The following is a 23478-nucleotide window of genomic DNA, read 5'->3' as shown; positions in this document are numbered from 1 at the left end:
GAAGAAATTTATCGGCTTTTCATGATGAACACTTCTATCTTAATTTAAAAGGCTATAAATAAGCAAATAGTAATACTGAACATTTAAAACTAATTATTTAGGATCTATTTTTGAAAGTCAGACATGTCCCTTGCTTCATAAAGCTTATTTAATGAAAAGGAAGGGGAGTAGCAAGTCATCAGGGAGAGTTTTGGGAGTACTTACAGCAATGAGATTTTCTGGTTGCTCAAGAAGAGCTAAAGAACGGCTTGGTGGAGCCAGAAACATTATTTGGCTCTCTGATGTGGTATGTTACTCCTTGTAACTAATTTCCATTGTAACTTCACTCTAAAATTTTTATTTCCATTGTTTTAGTCACTTTGGTAATTTAATTCTATGAAATGGAAAACTGAACTATACAGAAGTTAAGTGGCACACCCAAGGTCATGCCGTGAGCCAGTAACATCTGTATTAGTAGAATTCAAGCATAATGCCTTTCAGCGTTGTGCTGTAGCACCTACCCACATTTGTTTTTAGGTGTTTTATTACTAAAACACAAGTTACAGGTTTCTGTAAGCCAATTTACCTTCCAGCCTATACTTATATCATTCTGTACAATCTAGGAAATTGAATCATAGGCAGGGGAAGAGAATGAGGAAGAATGTGTGATGTGATCTTCAATTTAGTCTAATTTAATCACGCTGGTTGACTGAGATAATTGATTTTTTTTCAAGTGTTTACAAAAGTTTCATAAATAATGGTAAAATATTGTAATCATTTTTAAAATTTATTTTTATTTTAGTGTGAAAAGAAGCAAAATAAGATGGAAGGGTAGCAAGACAGATTTTTGTACACAGGGTTGTGAAAAAGTTTTATCGTTGGGAAAATCTCCCCCCTTCGGTTGATATTTCAGCTGGCAAAAACCACAGAATGAAGGAGTACAAAGATTAAGAAGGCTAAAGCAACAGCATTTAAAAAAAATGAATAATTTAAAGAGGAAAATGCCATACATAATGAATAAAAAAGAAATCCCACTTGAGATTTGGGATTCATTCATTTGTTATACTATGAAATTTGGTTGGCAGTGTTGCAATTCCAGCTTGCCTCATCTAAGTACGGCTCGGATCAACACATTAGTGCCTTGGGTGTGTATAGTCCTACTGCTGACTCTTTGCATTAAAATCCATTAAATTTTAATATGTTCTACTTAACTATAAGTGGTCACGAAAGATTCGTACTATTGAGGTTAAGATTTTGGTGAAAAAAATTGTCAGTTGAAATAATTTTCCCTAGTGATCATGTTTGTCATTGCACTTTATATTCTGTATTCCTTGTCCTTGAGGGACCATAAGCAGAAATAAACTTTTAAAATCTTCTCAAAGTAGTTAAATGCTCAAAGATTGAAATGCTCAGAAAACCTGTGTGCTGCTATAATAGGAAGTCTGCAGCCTTTGGCCTTTTATTTCAGAAGATTCAACACTAGTAAGTAAAACAAACAAACAAAAAGCCCTAGGTAGGTAGTTATTTTAAAAGGCTGTAACATGATGTTTTAAAGTAAAGCCTAATGCTAGTTATGTAGTACAATCCTTTTATGTAATATGTGCTACTATTGTGGAATCGATCTTATATGTCCAGCCATAGTATGGATTTCTGCTTGACACATTTGTCTTGGCTCCTTCAAGAATTGTATTTCTGTGATGTTTTGTGGAGCTTTATCATACAGAGAATGCTTCAGTGTTCACACATGAGCTGTAGGCATTAACTATCATGGTTAGATCTGTCGTTTAGAAAGTGTTACTTTTCCTTTTCAGCCTCTATCTAGACAAGACTACCACAAAATTGTACTAGATGTCTACTTTTTGTCAGTACAGCCATGACAATGGAGGTTCTTCCACAGAATGGCACCGGGAGAAATTCACAACAGAGGGATGAGGCACAGCATCATATGTAACTCAAGCCAGAATATGCCAAGGTTAATGGCTCATTCAGTTTCAACTGATTGGAACTAACATCCTTTAGTTGGCAGAGATGTGTATCAGTTTTCATCAGGTGATGCTGTGACCATTGTCTTAAGCACCACTACTTGATCATTTTGCATTTCCTTCTTTTCTTTGTTTTCTGATGCATCCAGTTTGAGTAAACCTGATTCTTCTCTTCTGTTGTCATAAATTAGATAAATGTTAACCGAAATTGGTAGTGTTACATAATTCTAAGCTGTTCAGAGCAAGTGTGCCCAGAATGAGCTAGTTTATTCGCGTGACTTTTTTTATCACAAAACTTGTTCTACAGGTTTTGAAGGGATACTTTTAGTTCATATTTTACTTGGTCCTGAATTTAGAAAAACACTTGAGCTATAATGATATTAATGTTTTTCCTCTGTGCTCAGGTCTTTTTAGAATGAAATAAAAGTGTGTGTGATTAATTTTTCTCATTTTTTGTCATGCAAGGATTGTAAATAATGTGTACAAAGCTGTGGAAATCCATGGTAAATTAGTGGTGCAAGACTCTGTGTACATCTCTAACACCAATTATAATGTATTTGGTCTTCTGCGTTACCATAAAGGAGTCCTGCAATTTTAAATCCACTCTGAAAATTACATATTTTGTACATGCAGATCTGATTTTTCAATTACTTTGGACTCTTTCAGGGCCTAATCCAAATCCTGATGAAATCTCTGGGAGTTTTTCCATAGACTTCAGTAAGCTTTGGCTCAGGCCCCTAGTTTTCAATGTTGCAAATAGATTTGCCAAAAATCTACAGAGAGCCAGGCACTTGGAAAGTTTACACTTGCAAAGTACAGCTGGTTTTGAGTTGCACACAGGAAAGTTCCCAATGGTTTTTTGAAACAGAAAAGAAATAGTTTTAAAGGTCTTACAACTTTAGTAGGTAAAAGATTGTCTTTAATATTTAAAGCCTTGTGTATTAGTCTAAGCATGACAAATTTCATACTGGAAGGATTATTTTGGAAATGAATAAATACATGATAAGAAAGCTTAAAATGAGGATCTTATTGGAAGTTCAGCTAAAATTTTCTTGGGTTCTGAGTTTCAGATGGTCAGGACAGTCTGTCCTAATAAATGATACTTTTTTGCTATGACAGAAAACTACACTGCAATTAAAGAATAATTCCCTGAGGTTAACTACACCTCTTTGAGAGGGAGAGCTTGAGATTCAGAGAGCATACAGTGCAGCCAAATCCATCTGGCAATGCAGGGTGGGTTTCATTGCTTGTGGGAGTTTGGATCAGTGCACTCAATCGTAGATGTAGTTGAAACAACTGGGTTTTAGAGCATGGGATGCAGTCTGTGAGTCTGCAAGCATACCTTTTCTTATCAACTTGAAATGAAACCAGTGTCACTTTAAGGGAATGTTATGTCTTTTGGGTGGCATTCAGTGAGGTGTAGAATCTCTCTCAATTTCCCTTTCAATTTCTGAGTGATACCTCTAGCACAGATAGAATGCAGATCTGGCTGCAGTGGTTCCTCAGTAGTGAACCTACTACGTTGTGAGTTGTACCCCAAGGACCTGATGACTTTTTCTCAGGGAGAAAAGAATTGACCTTGTTTTGAATCTGAATATCCAAGTGTTATGAAGTTGTGCATCATCTGTGTTGAATTTTCAGTTGTTGGTTTTTTTTTTTTTCTTAATTTTTAAAGAACCGTAGCATTTTTGAAGACCAGTCATATTTATGTCTGCATCCTTTTGCTTTGTGAACAGTCAGCTGGTGAGAGTCTGCTCATGAAATTGGTATGGATGGTTCAGCCAGTGTTCATGGGGTAAGCCAAGGTTCATAAATTCACATTTCCCTTGCCCCTGTGTTTATTCAGATTCACCTGGCTCTAACACTTTCATCTGGTATTTCAGCTGGAAAATGTAATGAAATCAAACATAAGGTGCTTCATAGCACTGGCAGATGTGAAAATTCTTGAAAATAATTTTTTTTTTTTTTTTTTCCCCTCTTGAATTGTTTCATTGACAGAACCACAAACAGTAGTAATAAGGGGGATTAAGCAAAAATGAAAAACTACTTAGACTTGAATTGTAAAGATTATTTTCATGCAATTGCACCTTGCAACAAAGATTTAGCTCACCTTCTGCTAAAACACTAATAAAAGTAATACTTAGATAAGTAGGTAATGCAGAGTAGTTTCTTATAGGGCTATATCAACCTCCAGCAAACTGGTAAAAAAGAAAAAAAAAAAAAAAAAACGAAAACAAAAAAGCAGGCTTGATAAGTTGCGTGTGATTAACATGGTAGGATGCATCTCTCTTGGGTTTCTTCTGGGTGTTGTAAGTATACAAGTACCACAGCGAGGTGCACTGCCAGTGTCTCTCTGCCTTTTAATGAAAGATGTACTTTAATTAATTCGGACTTTAACCAAAGCTTGGCTGTTTTTCCCCTTCAGGAAAACTAGTTAAGTGTAAATTACAGATATCACCTGAAGTGGTATTCCTTCAAAGTTGAGATATGGTAAGTGGGATGCTTCTCTGTATTAATTGAGTTTCCATTTTAATGACATGTCATATTCAATGTAACAATAAGCAGCTGTGCCACACTGTAGATTTCAAAGAACATTTATTCAGCTCTTACATTTATCATTAGAGATCAAAGAGAGTGTCTGATGTATATGGTTGATGAAGGATTCAAATGGATGACCGAACAGAAATAGTAGAACTAGTGGGTAATAAATATTATGACTACCCTTTTTTAATGTAAATTATGTGGTGCTGAACTGCATTAAAATTTATAGTTCAACTGAGAAATCTTTCATTATTATCTTAAAAGTGAATCAGATTATCGGTAAGCATGTGTGCATTCTAGCACTTACTTCCAAATGAACTTTCCAGTCAAACCAGGATACTTTCTAGTGAAAAGGATTGCTGGTGACATTCATATAATCATAGAATTGCTCAGGTTGGAAAAGATCTCTAGGATCATCAGATCCAACTACAACCTATCCATACTTCCCTAACAGCCCTCCACTGAATCATGCTCCTGAGCACCACATCCAAAGCAGCTTAGAAATAAGTGGATTCTTGAGTTATATGCTGGAACTTGTGGAGAACTTTGCAGAGTAAAGTCCAATTAATGATCTTAAATATCAATTTAAATATCTATCAATTGACAACTTTTGTTGATCTTTGATAAAATGGAGCAGATTCTTTGTAACCAAAATAGTGATTAGCTTCCCTAATGATGTGCTGGCCAGGCATGCTTAAATGAAGTTGTAACCTGACATTCTCATTTGAATAAGGTGATTGATAAAGCAGGCAGTAATGTTACAGCTGGGAGTTAATCAGGAGATTGAAGGTAATGGAGTAAATTGATAGATATGCCAAGTCTGATTACTTTCTACTGTAAATTGCTGAGAAGAAGAAAATTCTTTGCAGCAATATAAGATAGAGTCAAATCAGAATCTAGGATAAAATAATTAGATGTTCAAAATTGTCAAGGCTCGTATTGCATGTTATAGATAGAAGGATTATGGGTAGAAAAATCCAGTGAACTTTATGCTAAAAGTTCTTCTGAAAGCAAGAAAAATTCTTATGGTACCCATGGCAATAAATAACTTTAAAACAACTGTTACTATACTGACCAAATTAATTAGTTTTTTGTATCCTCCAAGTCTGAGGAGAACAAATTAATCAATTTTATGTCATATTGTTAGTTATTGAGAGAAAAGTGCTTGTTCTACAATCTTCATAAAACAAATTTCACAAACATTTTTGAATATAAACTGCTGGTATCCTTCTGCCAAAAAAGAGCCTTTTTTTTTTAGGTCGTTTTTATGGCACATTAAAAACAGAGATTTATTCTAGTGTTATGTAAAATTGATTTTTATGTAGATAACATTATTCCTTGTGGTTACTGAATCACATATACCTGAGGTTATTTTGGTTTAGTTACAGAGTACATTAGAAATGTGATATAAAAATATATGTGGTGTTTAGTTATACTTTTCATGGTTAGACTACTCTTAATGTCATTCCATGCTATGTAGACGATACTCCTTCAAGTGTGTGTTTTGTGGTTCACTGAGAAACAGGTAGCTTTCTGCAAGGAGTGTGCAAAACCAACAGAACACTTCAGTTCTTGAGTCAAACATTTCCTATTGCAGGCTGGCAACTTCAGCAGGTGTGAACATCAGTGGTTGGTAGTGAGTGGTAAGGAAGTGATAATTATTCATTTGCAGATCAGCAGCAAGATTTATGTGCAGGAGAGCTTTGGTCTCTCTGGCTTTCTGTGAAGTTGAAAGAAAGGTCTTTGTTGTGTATGCTGTTTTCTTATGTTGTAATACTTTTGGCAAGTCAATGGTTTACCTTGGTAGAAGGAAAAAGGAATAATTATAGAGGTATATACAATTAAGGTTGTGCAGGATAGGTTCTATTAAGAAATTCTTGGCTAGCAGTCATGTCCTTCTGAACAGTGAAATAATTGTCTTGATCAACAAGATAACGGTAAAATCTTGGCCTCATTGAAGTCACTGGGAGTTTTGCCATTGCCTTAATTTAGTCAGGATCTCATTTATTTCACAGTAGCGTATGTTATTGTTTTACTTATATTCATGTAGTAACCTACACACTTAGCAGAATGTAACTGAAATAAACTTCTAAAAATACATTCAGAGTTGGAATTCACTTCTTCAGGATGGTGTTTCTTTAGTGTTTGGATAAAAAGGAGGGTGCAGGTAATGACTGTAATACATTGCAGGTCTGGTTTTGGTAAAAAAGATAAGACAAACTCTGAATTAAGATCTGGAAGGAAAAATAAATACAAAATTAAGGGTCCATAAAAGCCCCATATTTTTTTCATGCAACTTTGGCAAAATTCTGGGAGTGCTGTTTTCTTACCTTCATGACAAGTACAGAGTTAAGAGCAATAAACAAAATGTTCAAATTACATTAATTCATTCCCATTAATTTGTTCTGACTACTGAGTAGAAAATATTCAACATATAGTACTAATAACTCTACCAAAACTTTTGTGAGGGCTGACTTCTGCAGCTGCCAAAAGTGTGAATTTGAGACATATTTTCCTTATTATTTTCATTTTGATTAAAATCTTTAATTGAGGGGAAGCTTAAGAATCATGGAGAAGAGATCAATGCAAACAATTTAACTCATTAATTGCAATTGTACGATTTGTAATTTTACAATTGCATTTAATGTGAGTCAACTACAAATAATTTTCTTTATTGCTTATAACATAAGCAATAACAGACAAGGGCTCGTCACATAATGGGCACTTAAAAAAATTATTGCATTTAGTTGTGCACAAAATATGCCACAGGTTCACAGGACTAAATGAATGGTCTGCTGTAAGTACAGTTACGTGTTTGAGAAAGTGCAGATGCTGTTGCAAGATGTATTATATTTCCATAATCAGTGATAGATAATAAGAATTGTTTAACAGTCCATATCCTTACATCTGCACTTAAGCTATGGGCAGATCAATAAAAAATCATTAAGCTTGGTGCCAGCTGAAGGCATTATACTTACTGGCTATTTGGCTACATAACGGAAACTAAATCTGAATTTGACTAACTCTGTTTAGACATAGAAACATAGTGAAAGAGAAGCTAGAAAGGGAATAATATTGCTTCTCACACTTTATCCTCATGTATGTAACTTTTGCTGCAAAAGACAGTAAAGCTGGATACTTCCAGTACCCTGTATGTGCTCCTCCTAAAAATGAATTTGGAATCAAGGAAATATTTCCTTTGAGTCATTTGGTGTTTTAATTTAGCTTTGGATATGTAGGAAGAAAACTTCAGGAGCAAATGTTAGAAATGAGTGCTCAGTACAAATAAGCTTTCTCAAGTCTTCATAATCCTTATGTTATGTCAATGCTTATTGTCATGTATTGTATAGTGTTGATGATCTGTTGCATTTTTTTATGCTAGTCTGATTTCATAAGTATGTTAGGAGGGTGAAAGTATGCATTAACCAGTAGGGTGATGTTTGAGTATGAAATCATGAACAAAATCTTCTGTTTCTGATCAGGTCAGAATAGAAATACTTAAAAGATGAGCAGAGTGCACTGAATCCTGAATGTAAACACATTCACATTTAGGATAGGCTGCTGTACTTGGTGTTGTAGACACGACCAAATTAAATCAAAGGGATGGAGATCACTTTTTTGCCACTTTGTCATACATATTCTTGGCCTTTGGTCACTCAGTGTATCCAGTTAGTAAGCTTATTATTGCATGGAAGGGAAAAAAAAAAAAAAAAAAAGACAAATTATGCTTAACCTGATCTTTCAAACCAATGAGGGTTTCTAGCCTAGATTTTTTTGTGTCTAGTTCTGTAAAATGGGGTACTGAGTATGCTTAAACTACAGAAATGTTTCACCTTGGTGAATTTGTTATTATGGCTAGAAACTAACTGGATTGTTTATGGCTCTCTTAAACAAGCCTACCTTGATAAATCTGTCACTTCACTGTCACTGAATTTTTCTTGGAAAAAAGCTAAAGATTAATATTGTCATAAACAAGAAAAAGGTTGCAGTATCAGGGGAGGCTAAATTAGATGTTCAACCTCACAATTGAGGAAAGGTTAATCTTTCTGTACTGTGCTGTAGGAAATAGTGGCGTAATTGAGATGAACTGACAATCGCATATATTGTTAATCAAATATAGAAAGTCTCCAAAAGTTCTATATGGCATAAATACTAACTGCAGACTTCAAATTTTGAATTTGAACTGCAGAATTTGACAAAATTTGTTCTTAATTGGCAAGTTCTTATGCATAAGATCTCATAAACTATTTGCGCTGTGGATCATACACATAACATTGTAACTGCGACCTGGTGATGTGTCCGTTGTTCCTATGCATACACCGATGTGTATCGTGAAATGTATGTATATTAGATCATAAGATTATTAACAAGAATGTAGTTGTGATCACACTCAGCTCGGAGAAGGTCAGAGTGCAATGGTATTATACAAGCCTGTGGTTAAAACTTTACTATCTAGGATAAATGAAGAAAATACCCAACACTTTCATTACTTCATGTCGTTAATTTTTGAAGTGGAAGAATGCTCAGGCTCACCCTTTTCTTGCTTCATGACCAGTACTATTTCTTTTATGTTACTATATCCACTGGAAGTTATGCTTCACTAGTACAAAAGTCTGTGAAAGCTACCTTTCTGTTTAGACATGCCGTGTGATTTACATTGGCTTGTAGTTATTGCAGAAACTTTGAAGTCACACACTTAACAATAAGTGCAGTGCCTCTTTTGTGTTGAACTGTTTCTATGTTTAAGAATGGACGACTTGTTTAAGGAAGATACAGGTGATGCCCAGTTCTTTCTGAAGATATGGTGCTTGATGTTGGTAGGAAAGAAAGTGGATGGAAGTCAGACCTCATGTTAGACGTGAGATAATGAAGTATTTTTTGCTGTGTCAAACACTGGAGCAGGTTGTCCAGTGAGGCTGCTAAATTTTGGAGATACCTGGAACTAAATTTGATGTATCTGAGCAACTTAGTTTAACTGGACCTGCTCAGATCAGAAGTTTGGACTATGTGACCTCTAGAGGTCTCTTGCCACAAATTATTTCATGATTCTCACAAGTAGCTTTTGTGTGTTTTACTGTTGTGTTGGTTTTTGGCTAGGTGAGTTTAGACTCAGACCTGATACGTCACACAGCTTCCGATTTACCTTTGTGTCAGTACAGGGGAGATAATGCGGACCATAAAATGGAATGTGAAAATGAGCTCTCTGTTTTATTGAAAACCACCATGTCTGGTTTAAAATACTTGTAAACTGCAGCTTAAGATTCACCAGATGGCTTTTAAAGGGAGAAATACTTTTATAAAAGAAAATGACAGTGAAAAAGAGCTACGCAGATATTCAGGCAAAGAACAATACGACATGAATCACTAAGAAGCAATTCTAAACTTGCTTCTTTTGTCTTTGTTTATTTTTTTCTTGAGTGCTGTGGTTGTGCAAGGTAATCTCTAAAACTCTTTCATTTCAATTCATTCTGTCCAGTTACAGGCTTTGCTTAATATTTTTATTCACATTTTAAGTTGCTTTTTTGTTCCCGTAATCTTCTGATTGCTCTCTCGCAGCTACTTTGAGGTATAGATTTCTAAATTGTTTTGTTTAATCTGTGCATTGCAGAGTTTGTTAATTTACAATAAACTTTGTTTAGCATGTAGTAACATTGTATAAATAAAATCATGATTGGAAGAGGAGGTAGACTGGGCGCAACCCTTATCGTGTAACTTCCACTTGGTACTTCAGTGGGTATCAGAGTATCCTGTCACAGTTACAGAATCAGTTTTTAGAATAAGTAACCTTTTATCCCTATCAGGCTAAAAGGTGACCCTTAAAACCTAGAGAACTGAATAAGAGAATTAAGTAAGCATAAAACATAAAAATAGCTGATTGTGAGAGTCTTTATATTTCATTTGATCGGTCACTCTATTTATCATGTTGGACAGTAGTAGCAACGTCAACTTCTTTAGACGATGAAGAAGAACAGTTAATACTCTACCTTCCCGTGTTAAAAAAAAAAAAAAAAAAAAAAAAAAAAGCCTCTTTGTTTCAGACATGGCATGTTATTATAAAAACAGACCTTACTTTTACTGAAAAGAGAAAGTTGTATTTGAACACAGGTCTAAGTATTAATTACCTTCTTCTGAATGTAATTCACGTGATGACATTGAGCAAGTTGAGTCTGAAAAATTCAGTGCCACAGTTTTCCTGAGTTACTGGGGATTTTTGGGAATGCAGTTTCTTGTATCTTTAATTACCATTTGTTTGGTAGAAAAGGCCCCTACAACTAATAAAAATCATAGAGTTGATCAGTAAGTAGAAGTGAAGTATCTGCTAGTATATAGAAATGTAATTACACTGAGGTCTTGCATGTCATTGCAATATTACTCAAATCTAGGATTTGAGTACTATTTACAATACACAAAATCAATGTGCTGTCTCTGATATATCCAACAGAGAAGCAAGCTTTTCCAGCGAAGATTTCATTTCAAGCTAGAGGAGGGGAAATATAGATTGGATATAAGTGTTGGTTTTGGTTTGTTTTATTTTTAATGATAAGGGTGGTGAAGCATTGGAACAGGTTGCCGGAGAGGTGATGGATACCTCTGTCTCTGGAGTCATTCCAAGCCTACACTGGGTTCTGAGCAACCTGAGCTAGCTGTAGGTGTCTGTTCATTGCAGTGGAGTTGAACTGGATGATCTTTAAAGGTCCCTTCCATATAAAAGAATTCCATGTTTCTGTGGTCTCTATAGTGGAAGGAAATTTTTCCATTATAAAAAGGAGAATGCTATTTTTCTCTTTTCAATGTCCTGATTTTCTGCTTTTTAACTTGGCTTGATAGTTGTTTATAGGGTTTATTTCAAGTTATTTCTTAGTTAAATATTACTAGATAAATTGATAACGCCTTTTCATTGAAATTCTCATGATCAGATAACTAGTCATAGATTAGATAACAGATAATAGGAAAATTGTGGATTTATCTATTAGTAGTCCCGTATCTTTTTCATCTTGTAATCTTTGTATCTTCAATATTATGGGGCTGCAGAGAAGGACAGAAAAAAAGGTCCCAGTTCACAAGTTCCAACTCTGTGTTAGAATACAGTAATTTAAGGCTGTTTGTAAATGCAGTTTTTCTCCTCGCTGTTCATGTTCAGGGGCAGTTCAAAACCTTTGCTTGTTCTGTAGTAAGAAACTAAAGGGACATAGTTAATTTTTGATGATTTTTTTTCTTGTTCCAAGAGCATCTTTTACTTCAGCAAGGACTTCTGTCCTAATTGCTTTGTGGGTAAAAATCATTCTATTCCATTTTAATCCTCTTAGCTAAGCAAGGTCAGTTGTCTGCTTTGTATGTCTGTAAGTTAGGTTATTTCTATTTTATCTCAGTAACTTTCACTGAATTTTTTCTGGTTTATTCAATGTATTATGAGCATGGCAAGAAGAACTGAACACGTCTGTCTCACCGGTGCCTTGTTCAATATGATAACTACTTTCTTGAGTGTTATTTGGAATATTCATGGGTGGATCTCAGTGTTGCATTCATCTTTTTCACGGCTGTCACACTGAAACTATTTTTTTCTTTATCATCCTGTGACTACTTCAGTGACTGTAATATCTTTTTCATTCCCATTACATCACTATTTTTGATAATATCAATGCTTCTCCTAATATTAAAGCACAATTGGTATTGCAATCTGATCCTTTTGGATTGTGGCTTAGTTTGATGTTTTGTCTGTTAAACTGTTTTTTAATATGTTTCCAAATTGACTAATTCTGCAAACTAGTCCACCACATTGCTGCTGTGAAGTATTACTGTGCTACTTTAACCGTGCCATTTGGAGCATCTGCAGTTGATTTCCAATTACTATTCAGTTGTCTTCCATCATCCACAGTAGATACTATATTCCATCTCTTATCAGTAGTTTTTTGTTTCTGTATTCTTGTCCTTGTTTGTTCCTGCAAAGCAGTCATGGACTACTCACCTTGAAAGTCTTGTGTTATGGTTGTATCACAGAACACGTGGAAACATTCCTAAGTTATGAAAATGCAAGCAAACTGTAAAGCCACAATCGTGCTTTTTTTTCAGCTTCTGCCTCCATGGAATGAGGACACACACTCTTTCTTCACTAGTAAGATCAAAATTTGTGTGTGCTTATATGCATACATTCAAACGTATAGTGTCTATGTGTCTGCATACATCTTCACTTTCGAGAAGGTCATGTGTGTGCTTCAGAAATATAAAAGTGTTTCAAATGAGAGTGGAGTAAATACATTTATCTAAACCTTTTAGATTTCTGAGTACCAGAAGGGTTTGGTAACAAGGTAGCAACAGACAATTCCAGTCTTTCTGCTTTCACTATACACTGAAAAAAGGACAGAGACTACATAAAGGCAGTGTTCTGAACAACCTTACAACAGGCATGCTCTGGACTTCCCAGCTGTTTCAGCAGCTGTGTGAACATTTACTTTTCAGAGTTCTCTTGGAATGTATTGTCACATAGAAACCAGAACTGGCAGTAGAAATTAATTAGAATACGCTTTAAGGGAAAGCAAATAGGGGGAGTGCTTATCAAAGGGAACACAACTTATTTAATTTTTTAATGTAAGTCAGTTTTTAAAACCTCACAACTTTAAATATCCATTAGCCTCCTCATCACTGTGCATTACTGGAACAATGAAACAAGTAAAACCTCTATAGAACTGTCTCAGTGAAAACAAAATGTTTGATATAAAATGCTTTATATAATCCACACACACATTTTCTTGTGACAGAATATAAATTTATATATGAATTTAAAACAGACAAACCAAACCAAAGCCAATAATGCAAGAGCTCTTGCACATTCATCCTCTTCCTCCCAAAAAGGTAAATGAAACACGTTGTCCCTGAAAGTGTGTGGCAGACAGTATAATCCATGACTTCTGCTGCTGGAGTATTTAAGCATTTTGAAGAAAAAAACCTGTACTGTTACACTAAATGGGAGCTGCAGTTAGCAGTACATTGAAAACAGGGAAAAGGGCACAAGCACCATTCAAACAACATACCAAGTGTTATGTCAGGCACCATAACCCTAAAAATGAGATTATTGTTACTGTGTTTGTTAAAAGTTGATCTCCCCCTTGAAAACTTATTGTTGTAAAGTGATTTTTTTATGCTGTTACATAAAGGCAGATGGAAAATCCTCCAAGTGCTCAGTGATAATTACCTCTCCCAGCACACACCAGAACACATCATGTTTTTCAGCTGGTCTGTGCTCATAAAGTGAATAAGGAAGTTGTAAGACAGCAGATTTATGTGACTGAAGCACAACTGTCATCATTCATCCTTTGTTCCTAGTGAGTAACAAATTACCTTTGATATATGTTGAATGGCCTTACACAGTTTAGTGTTACTGCATTCTTAGGCCTGCATTAGTAAGGGTACTACTGAATGTTAATTTTGATTGCGTTCTTGGCTCAATGTCCAATAATGCTTTTTTAATGAAAACAGCTGCTAGATCTGTTCTTAGCAATGTGTTTTCCCAATGCCATTCATATTCCTTGCATACCACATGCACCAAACCTCATTCTGGAATAATGGCCAAGACAATCTGATGATCATAAACAGCATATTTCTCCTGTAAAAAGGTTGTGCTGCCTAAGTACCCCGAACTTCCTAAGTCAGGATTTTATGGATTCAGATGTGTTCAAAGTATTAGAATATGTTATGAGTTTGAGAAGAAGTCACACATGATTGATGCATGTTATCTTTGCATAACTCTTAATGCAAATAGTAGCGAATGCAACACCAGTGCAACATATTAAAAGACAAACTATAGAATTTATAAACAGGGTCTTTAAGAAACATTTCAGTAAAATAAGGGTAAAGCAGAGCACCAGTCTAATATGTTTCTCTGAGCTGTCATTGAAAATATATTTGGTGATCTATAGTGACCTTGGACTGCATACTCAGTTACTATGATTTTTCATTAATTTATTACTTCAGTGGAATGCAAGACAGAAATACTTTCCATTGTTTCATTGAGGCTGGTTAAGTCAACCCAAGCACAAAGAGCAACAGTGGAGTTTTGTTACTAAACAATAGTAGCCACGCTATTGGATTTAAATACTTTGTCCTGAATTCCGTAGCTGATTAATTAGTGTCTCTACATTTTGCTAGCAAATGCTTGAATTAAATCCGAGTTGTTTCTCTACTGCAAAGTGTAACTGTGCACTCATTATCAGTGAGACGTGATTTAAAAATCCTTCTCTTTCTCTCCTATCTTTTTACTCTTTCTCCTTACGAACTGAGTATATTTCATTGAACGACATGAATGAATATTCCCTGGGTCTTATATTTTCGGTCTACACCTCCCCAAAAGAGTCATCTGAATATGATTTTGCCTATAGTTTTGGAATCTCTGTGAACTTACGTTTCTGTTTAGATTATCTCTGTTGTTACAAAGGCATGCGCATAAATGAAAGACCTACTAATGACTGAGCTTCTGAGTTTTTTGCTCATATTTTGAATCTCTTACTGTTGAAAGCTGCCAAGGAAGTATTATTTTCTTCTTTCTGTAGCTTCCTGTAAAAGAGTTAATTTCAGAAGAAAATGGAAACTTTATGAATAGTTTAGTTTGTGATTGACTGGAAGAGAAAGGTGAAGTTCAAATGGTCTTACCCTCAAAGTACTTTTTCATTCTTTAGTTGTATACTACTTCTGTTTTCCTGTTTTTAAACTTCTGGAGCCATATTAAAATGTGTAAAAACATGGTGGTAGGAACCTGTAGGAAAACTGCTAGTACTTAGTTTTTTTTCCAGTATGTATTATGTTTATGTTTCCTTTGGGTGTGGGTGTCTTTTTCCAACTTAAGAATGAAACGTGTCACAAAAACAGATGTAGAGAAAATAAACAGGAGAAGTTTCATTTCCTTTGGTGAACAAAGTTCATAATTAGCTTGAGAGTAATTTTATGCAAGTTGTACCGTATCAAACAGTTCTGCTGACCACAGCTTTCTTCTTGTATTTATCACAACTGATAAAAGATCTGTGATGCCGGAGAAGAATTTAGCTACACAGAAAGGGGGGAAGGAGTGGGTCAAATGTAATATTGTATTCTAGATGCTACTCCTGCCAACAATTAATGGGGAAATTCATATTGTGAGGCACTGTTTACAGACTGACATCTGGAGAACTTCTCAACTTGGATCATTTCCAGTCTGTAGATTTATGTACTATTCTTGCTTCTCCCCCCACTCCCCCCCCCTTTTCCTTAAATATTTCACTTTTCTACTTTGTACCGTTCACTTATCAATGAATTTGAATGATTCTGCTGCTCTGACTTCTAGGACTCCAGATAGATAAAAACATTTGCTGAAATAGGTATTCTGTGGCTACCTTTTGAAATGTATACGAAGATATACAAGAAATCAGAGTGATTTCTTTGACTTAAAGTAAAAATTCTATTGGCCTCTGACCAAAGAGAGCAGGATAGATACCCTCAGTAGAACCCCTGCAGACTGTAGTTCAAAAGAGCTTAGAGTCCTTACGGGAAAGAGATTAATTTCAGGCTACTGGTACCTGTCTTTCTTAGTATTTTTGCCAAAGGATGGTCTACGATGGTGATTTAAAGATTATGTTTGCTAGATGCAATCTAGCAAAGATCTATTTGTGCTTTATCCAGTTTCATGTCTAGCTGAATGAAAGTTTAACACTTTTTTTTTTTAAATTATTCTTCCAGAATGCCAGTTGTCTAATTATGGCCCTCACTTCTTCCTGTGGGGAGTCATAACATGTTGTCAAGCATATCTGTTTTTATCATAAGGATGGGTACCTGTGCAAAGGGGATCAAGAAAATTGAATTTGCCATTGGAAGAAGCAGACACAACTTAGCTTTTTTTTTTTGCAGGTCAACGTGAAAGAGGGTTCATTCATTTTACCTAGCCTTGGGCATGGAAACAGTCTGAGGAATATAGTTCAGCAGGTGCTGCTAGTTCCTTCAGCTATAAAGTAGTGTTGGAAGGGAAAGACATGAAAAGCAGTGGTACAACGGCCATGATCATGTAAGCCTCACTGCCACAAAATGTCACCATTGTATTTCTTTCTTGTCTCCTCATTCGTTTAAATAATCGTTGGAGGAAGAATCCTGTATGAAATCCAGGCCCTCCAAACACTGTCCTCAGCACACTGAATACATTTCTGATGCAATGATGTTTCTAAGACAAGTCATATATGAAAGTTACTATTATCCTTGCAGAAATAAGAAATAATTACTACTCACAATACTGAAAAGTATGATATTACTGTTGCTCTGGGTACACTGCTTGGGCATTTTTTATATGTAAAACCATCTATGATAGGTAACGTTTCAGTCTCAATTATTTTCTGTCAAGAAATGAAAGTTATGGAAAAGGTGAATTTTGCTTTTAATTTTAGTATATTCTGGTGGTATCTGTTGACAAGTAAATCTTGACAAATCTAGCACATCAGAATCAAGAGCAGGAAGTCTTACTTCCTTTCAGAAAGCAGCATTATTTCTAAGGGCAAATAGATCTTTTCCAACTGTTATTCTGTTACTGTCACTGTTGATGACTAATGAAATACTTTGGCATCAAAAGTTGTCAGTTCTCAAGGCCATGTGAGTTACAGAATTTCAGACTTCAGAATGAGACTTGTAAAAGTTTATTTCCATGTAGAAATCCAATACATGCTAACTAACTGAATGAACTTTCACTCATAATGTTACAAACTTTATAAAGCCTTTTAAAATGTATGATACCATTCTTAATAGTTCCCTTGTGGAAGAAACCTTAATTCTGTATCCTGTGTTTGCAGATTTTTGTTTAACAGGGTAGATTTTATCTGAAGAATAAGAATGGAAAATACTTAAATGCTTTCCATTTAATCAAATCTGAGTTTACAGTTTAGTCATAATTTGCAAATGGGAACAGAAGTATTAATTTACTGATATTTAGTTTCATTTAGGCTGTAGGTAGGTTTATATTTTATGCTGTGCCTCACCACTGTGGAATTTTAAGATGGCAACATTTTTCTCATTTCCCATTTTGTCCTTCAGCTTCATAACAGGGACCCTAAAAAGCTGAAACTATCACTGGTAATAATATACATTGTAGGTACATTCACTCCTAACCTTCCTTTCTAACAGAAAAGATTGGCTTGCTCTAGTCAAATGCAAATTCGTAGCATGTCTTACACTTTCTATCAGGGTGTATCTGGAATACAGTAGCTTATGTTTTCCTTAGAAATAAAGGATGCCGTGTCAGTTCTTCAGTTGGCAGGAATAAGTGCCTTCACATTATTCAGTGGAGCTGCCATGCTCTACCCTAGCTAGACACATCTCTGCAGGACTTTGTGTGTTGCCAGCGCTTCTGAAACTGCTTTGGTAGCTGCACCTCTTCTTCTTGAGGATGCAACATTATTTTTAATGATTTTTTTATTAGTGTGGGTTTTTTGTTTGTTTTGTTGTGTTTTATTTTTTTTAAGGAGAAAATTACTGCGATATGCTGCTTTAAACATGTACTTTCAGAACCCAGTAAATAGGTACATGCATTTGTATACCTGTTAGCGGTGGTCCTGTGAAAGAGATAGAAGCTTATGTCCTGTAGCAACAAAATATTTAATTAAGAGCTATATGTGACAGCAGGTGACCATTTGTCTGTGTTCAGTAACAGAGCATCTACTGCACCGTGCTGGGTTTTAGTTTAGGTGTTATTTTGAAATTGCTGGGCAGAGGTTCGAGCTTAAACAAGAACTGCCCAGAATAGCTAAATGTAAAATATAGAAATATTAATCACATGGAAAAAAGTAGCATTCAAGCAGGGCTAAAAAGGTAATACTTTAAAATGCTGCTCCCTTCTTTGAAGTCTGAAAAGCTCACAATTATGACAAGCTTAACGTGCAGGCTGTACTAGCAAAGCATTTGTTATAAGGCTATCTTTTTTGTTGTGGAACATCAGTACTTTCTCCAGCCTTTTAGAAAAAAAAAAATCATTACTCTGCTCCATTAAAAGCTACTGCAGTTGCCTTCAGGTAGCATTATTAGTAGATTGTCCCTCTTTTCATTTTTTAAACATAAGCATTTAAAGTCATTGTGCTCTCTGATGAGCTACTAAGAAAAACTATATTGCAAAGTTTGAATAATCCATTATGTCCTTAATCCTAAGATCACTAATGAGAAAGGCATTGCAGTGTAACTGTAGAGTGAAAAGTGTCCCTGTGGTTCCTGTCTCTAGCATGAGGTAATTAAAAATACTGTATTTAAAAACTTGTCCAGAGAAATATCATTGTATGTAATTCTCTGTGGCAAGCTAACAATCTTTATAAGGTTTGTTGACTTTGCGAAGTTATTTCATTCACATAAAATTACTTTTATTACAGATCTAGGTCCCAATAGTCTGATCTTTAACATGAACCACATTATTTCCAGCTTTTATGTGGAACCAGTTTTAAGTAATCTGTAGGCTTAATACATTCAAACTTTTTCTCAAACTAACCTAAGTGCTAGAGAGAAGTCATTAAGGCATAACCAGTGCTTTGAACAATGGCAGTGGTTTTCTTCACAGAATTTTCTTTTTTCTTTTTAAAGTTAAGGCTATTTCAGTTCTTCGGATTTCATGTCAGTTAATTGATCACATCTTTTCCTTATCTGTGCAGTGGTGAGTCTGTTTTGTTACATAAACATCACATTAAGGTTCTTCCCTTTTCTACTAGGTGGCTGTGCTACAATCCCAGAGTCTGACCTAGAGGAACGAGCAATTGTACCTGGCTCCACATCTGTGTTCTCCAATCACAAGCCCACTGCAAAGCAGAAATCCAACACTGGTAAGAAAAGAAAAGTTATGTAGCTTGTCTTTTTGGAGTACTTGTGGATCCATGAAACAAATGACATATATTTCAGGATTTGCTAGCATAATTTTCAAGTTTTCTATTTAATAGTGCAGTATATAGGATTCTGAATTGATTCAGTTACTTCAATTAAGAAGAGGAATATTGCAAAAATCAATCTTTGAATTAAATAACTTTACAGTTGAGAAGTTTTGTGCCACACAGTACTTGAGTGAGATTCTTAATGATTTTATTCATAACCTTTTAGAGAGAGGCAAAATGAAACCGAGGTCATTTTGGTGTAATAAAGGGATTTTTTTTTTCCTGCAGTATGGTGGTTAGACTTTATACCAGCTGATTAAAATACAGTCATTACTTATCTTCTGTGGGAAGACTTCCTAGAATTTCAGAAAAATATTATTGGATATAATAAAATTATAATGGCTATAAAATATGCTGCATACGGCGATGACACATTTTCTGGAAAGACTTCATGCTGCCGGGAACTGTGATATAGTGTTAACATATTTTAAAAGCAGTGTTGTAAAGTAAGGCACTGCAGTTTAATAAAGTGCCTGCTAAGCTCTCAGACAGGCTACAGCGATTTCCCATTCTGTTTACTAAGTTGTACTTTCGCTTTTTTTCCTATTGCAGTCTGATATATCTTCCTTGTTTTCCCTGTAATATTTGATTTTTAAATGCATTTCAGTGTTAATCATAAATCAGTTATGTTCAATAGAAGTGTCTGCTGAAATCAAGAAGAATAGAAAAAACATAGAGGTTGCAGATGTCAACTTTCAGAAATAGATTATTGGAATTTCCTTATGCATCTGTAGAAAACAGGCAGAATGAACATTTTGAATGCTTTAAACAAGTCTTTAGGTTTACAGCCATGTGCTGTATCAATGAATTTTATTCATTCATAGTAAGAATGATTGCCATTTGCCGGTTAGTGCTGCAATGTAGAGGGAACCTAGAATATTTGCCACTGGGCTGTCTGGAAATTCTAATTGCTACAAGTGTAAGAGCCAAGGGAGCTACTTAAGCCATAAGGTAGCACTAGGCATGAAATCACAGCATTGCAGTGTTTTTCTGTACATGATATTTTTGGCCTGAGTTCTTGCTCAGACACCAGAGACTGCATCATGGTGGATATTCTATGCCCTCAAAGGATATTTGTTATCTTCTGTGTGTGTATACATATACATAAATTCACAGAAAGACACACATATATGTGATTTTTCATTTCATTTAGCTATGCTCAATCAACAAGAGAAAAAGAAAGAGAGATAGAAAAATAAAAATTCTTTTTCTTGGTAGATCTTTCATTTCCTGAAGGTGGTGGTTATAAGCTGAGAGGTTTTGTTTTCTTCTGGTAGATGATTGTTACTTATTAAGGGTTGTTCTATTGCAGTACAAAATTGATGCTGGCCAGGTTTCTGCATTTACCTAATGTTCTTCATGGGACTGTGTCAGGTCAGCTGATACGCTATTTGTGCACGTGTACACAACAGTGGAGATGGTGTGGCTGTGTCTGCTCGGGTCAGGTTGTGAATGGCAGGACATTTGGTGAGAGGTCTTCTGACTGGGTGCACAGACCCTTATGGTGCCTTGAACTGAGAGGAGAAGGAGGAGAGTATGGAACATGGGTGTTATGAGGAGTGGCCGAGGGAACTGGGATTGCTTAGTCTGGAGAAGAGGAGGCTCAGGGGAGACTTCATCACTCTCTACAGCTATCTGAAAGGTGGTTGTGGAGAGGTGGCGGTATGCTTATTCTCCCAGGTAACTAGTGTAACTAGTTGAGAGGTAATGGCTTCAAGATGTGCCAGGGGAGGTTCAGATTGGATATTAAGAAAAACACCTTCTCAGATAGTGGTGTGGATGCATTGGAGTTGGCTGCCCAGGGAGGTGGTGGAGTCACTGTCCCTGGAGGTATTCAAGGAATGTGTAAATGTGGTGCTTAGGGACATGGTTTAGTGGGCAGTATTGTTAGTAGGTGAACAGTTGGACTGACTAGATGACCTTAATGATCTTTTCCAACCTTTATGATTCTGTAATTTGATATCACAATACCAGTAGGCGGGGAATATGAAAAGAAATCTCTCTAGCAACAGAATTGCATTCATAGATGAAGATTGAAATCAAAGGAATAAAATCAGTCCATCAAGTTGGAGTATTCCTATGAATTCTGTAGGTCAATGGAGAACATCATTGCTCAAACTAGCAGACTACCATCCATTGAACTAGTGAGAAATGTAGTTATATACTTGCTCCATCTGGTGCCTGACCAAATCTTAGCAGCACAATTTTGTACAGGTTAAAATCTGTTAACACTTATACACAGTGTAGTGCAAAAGTGGAGTAGTGTAGCTGCCTGAGTTGGAACACCTGTATTTCATCATGAGAGAAGAGGATAAATTCTGATTTCTCTCACTGATATGGCATGCTAGATTACAACAAAACTGGAGCAGTTTTCAGTAGCAATAGAAAAGCAAAACAGAACAAAGTGTCTTATCTACTGAAAAGAAACGTAATGCTTGAATTGCAAATTGTCTCAGCAGGGAGCATTGAGGTTCCTCATTGAGAAAGTAATAAGAATACTCTCCAAGGTGCCGTACTGGGACTTCCCAGCTTACAGTTAAATAGAAAAGTGCTATTGAAGAGGCTGGAGCACAGAGGAGAAATGTGCTGAAGAGGAAGTGTCAAGAGGAAGAGGAGACCGAATTCTGTGCCAGGCTGAGATCCCTTTCAGTGCATTTATATTGTTACTGCTGTGATGATTGCTTTCATGGACAACTTTTCAGTTCGCCTTGAGATGGCTAACTTCATTAAAGCCATCTACCTACCTGTGATAGAATGACATGGAACCCTGTCAGCTGAACTCACCAAAACTCTAAATAAATTCATTTGGTTTACATTGAATTGAACTCTTGCTGCTATTAAATATCTGATCTTACTGATCTCTTGCTGTTGAGGTGTGTGTGATGTATGGAGGTGGGTGGCAGTCACTGCGTTACATCCTAGTAATGCTCTTTGGGCATGTGAGAATTTTAAAAAATCTTGTGAGTTTCATGAACAAATGTCAACCTAAGAAAGAGATTGCTGCCTTACATGTGTTGTGTGAACTATGCAAAGTACTCTAGAAACTAAATCCTGGAAGAACATACTGAGCTATGAGGACAAATGCCATAGGGTTGAATCCAGCCACAGATTTACAAGTTATCTAGTGCAAAATATTACGTTAAAATTTTCCAGGGAGCTGCTAAAAGTGTCAATGAAACTTTGGCCTTAGTTGGAATAACTACTTTGGACAACAGAAAATGAAGTCTTGTAGTCATGCTGCAAGTCTGCAAGGACAGAAAGAATGATTCTAGTGCGATCAGATTATCTTTAGAGAGGGAATTAATGGTTGTATGGTATTTTCTTTTTTACTACTGAAATAGTTCATGCTATTTGTTTATATGCCAGTATATCATGAGTATCTCCAAGAAGCTGTTGGAAAACAAGATGAAAAATTGCTGTGAATCAGAGAATGATTGGGCTGAAAAATGTATCTTTGCCTTTGTTTACTTATTTGTTTTTGGTAGACCAGTGGGGCAGATGACTTTGCAGTTGACTTAGTTGCTTAGGATTTTACAACACTGGGAGACAGATTTGTCAAGTTTCATGTTGTGCAGCTGTAGGAATTTTCACAACATGTAAGACTTGATTTTCCTGGCAGAATTTTTTTCATCATTAGCCCATAAATCTATCCCATAAATGATCTATCTAAACAAAGAGAGTCCTAAAGATTTTAGGGAAATACGTGCCTGACTTCACTGTAATAAGCCAGAGTGACCATTGTGTCTTTTTGAGAAAGCAACAGAGATGATGGGCTGGTATTTACATTTATTGCTTAAGTACAAATATTTCACTGATGCTATTAGTCAGAACAAAGTTTTGGCAGTTACACTCACTCTCGCTACTGTTCCACCACTGTTTTTAGTTAAATTATTTGTATTTTTATGTCATGTGAATATTTAAGATTATTTGAATACTAAATTTAAAAGTTCTCATCTTGTAATATTATATTTAGTACATTTATTCTCATAGTTTAATACTTATTGCATATAAGATAAAAAAAAAAAAACAAAAAAAAAACAAAACAACCCCAGCATTTGTAGTCATGT

At 35.6% G+C, this 23478-nt stretch overlaps 1 protein-coding gene across 8 annotated transcripts in view; it reads left to right on the top strand.

The window, feature by feature from the left end:
- Window positions 1-23478, top strand: part of BBS9 (Bardet-Biedl syndrome 9) — a 255445-nt gene that overhangs the window by 132994 nt on the left and 98973 nt on the right. For 5 of the 8 annotated variants that reach the window (XM_015855026.2, XM_032442563.1, XM_032442561.1 and 2 more), the window contains one exon: window positions 19196-19306. In XM_015855026.2, coding sequence (XP_015710512.1) covers window positions 19196-19306 — 111 coding nt within the window. Of the gene's footprint in view, window positions 1-16373; window positions 16528-19195; window positions 19307-21867; window positions 22270-23478 lie in introns of those variants that run through there. The other 3 variants (XR_001553371.2, XM_015855028.2, XM_015855027.2) reach the window with 3 other exon arrangements.

Source organism: Coturnix japonica, chromosome 2, assembly GCF_001577835.2.
Source record: "Coturnix japonica isolate 7356 chromosome 2, Coturnix japonica 2.1, whole genome shotgun sequence".
In the NCBI taxonomy this organism is placed as follows: domain Eukaryota; kingdom Metazoa; phylum Chordata; class Aves; order Galliformes; family Phasianidae; genus Coturnix; species Coturnix japonica.
The sequence above is the reverse complement of the archived record's forward strand: the minus strand, read 5'-3'. Positions and strand labels throughout refer to the sequence as shown.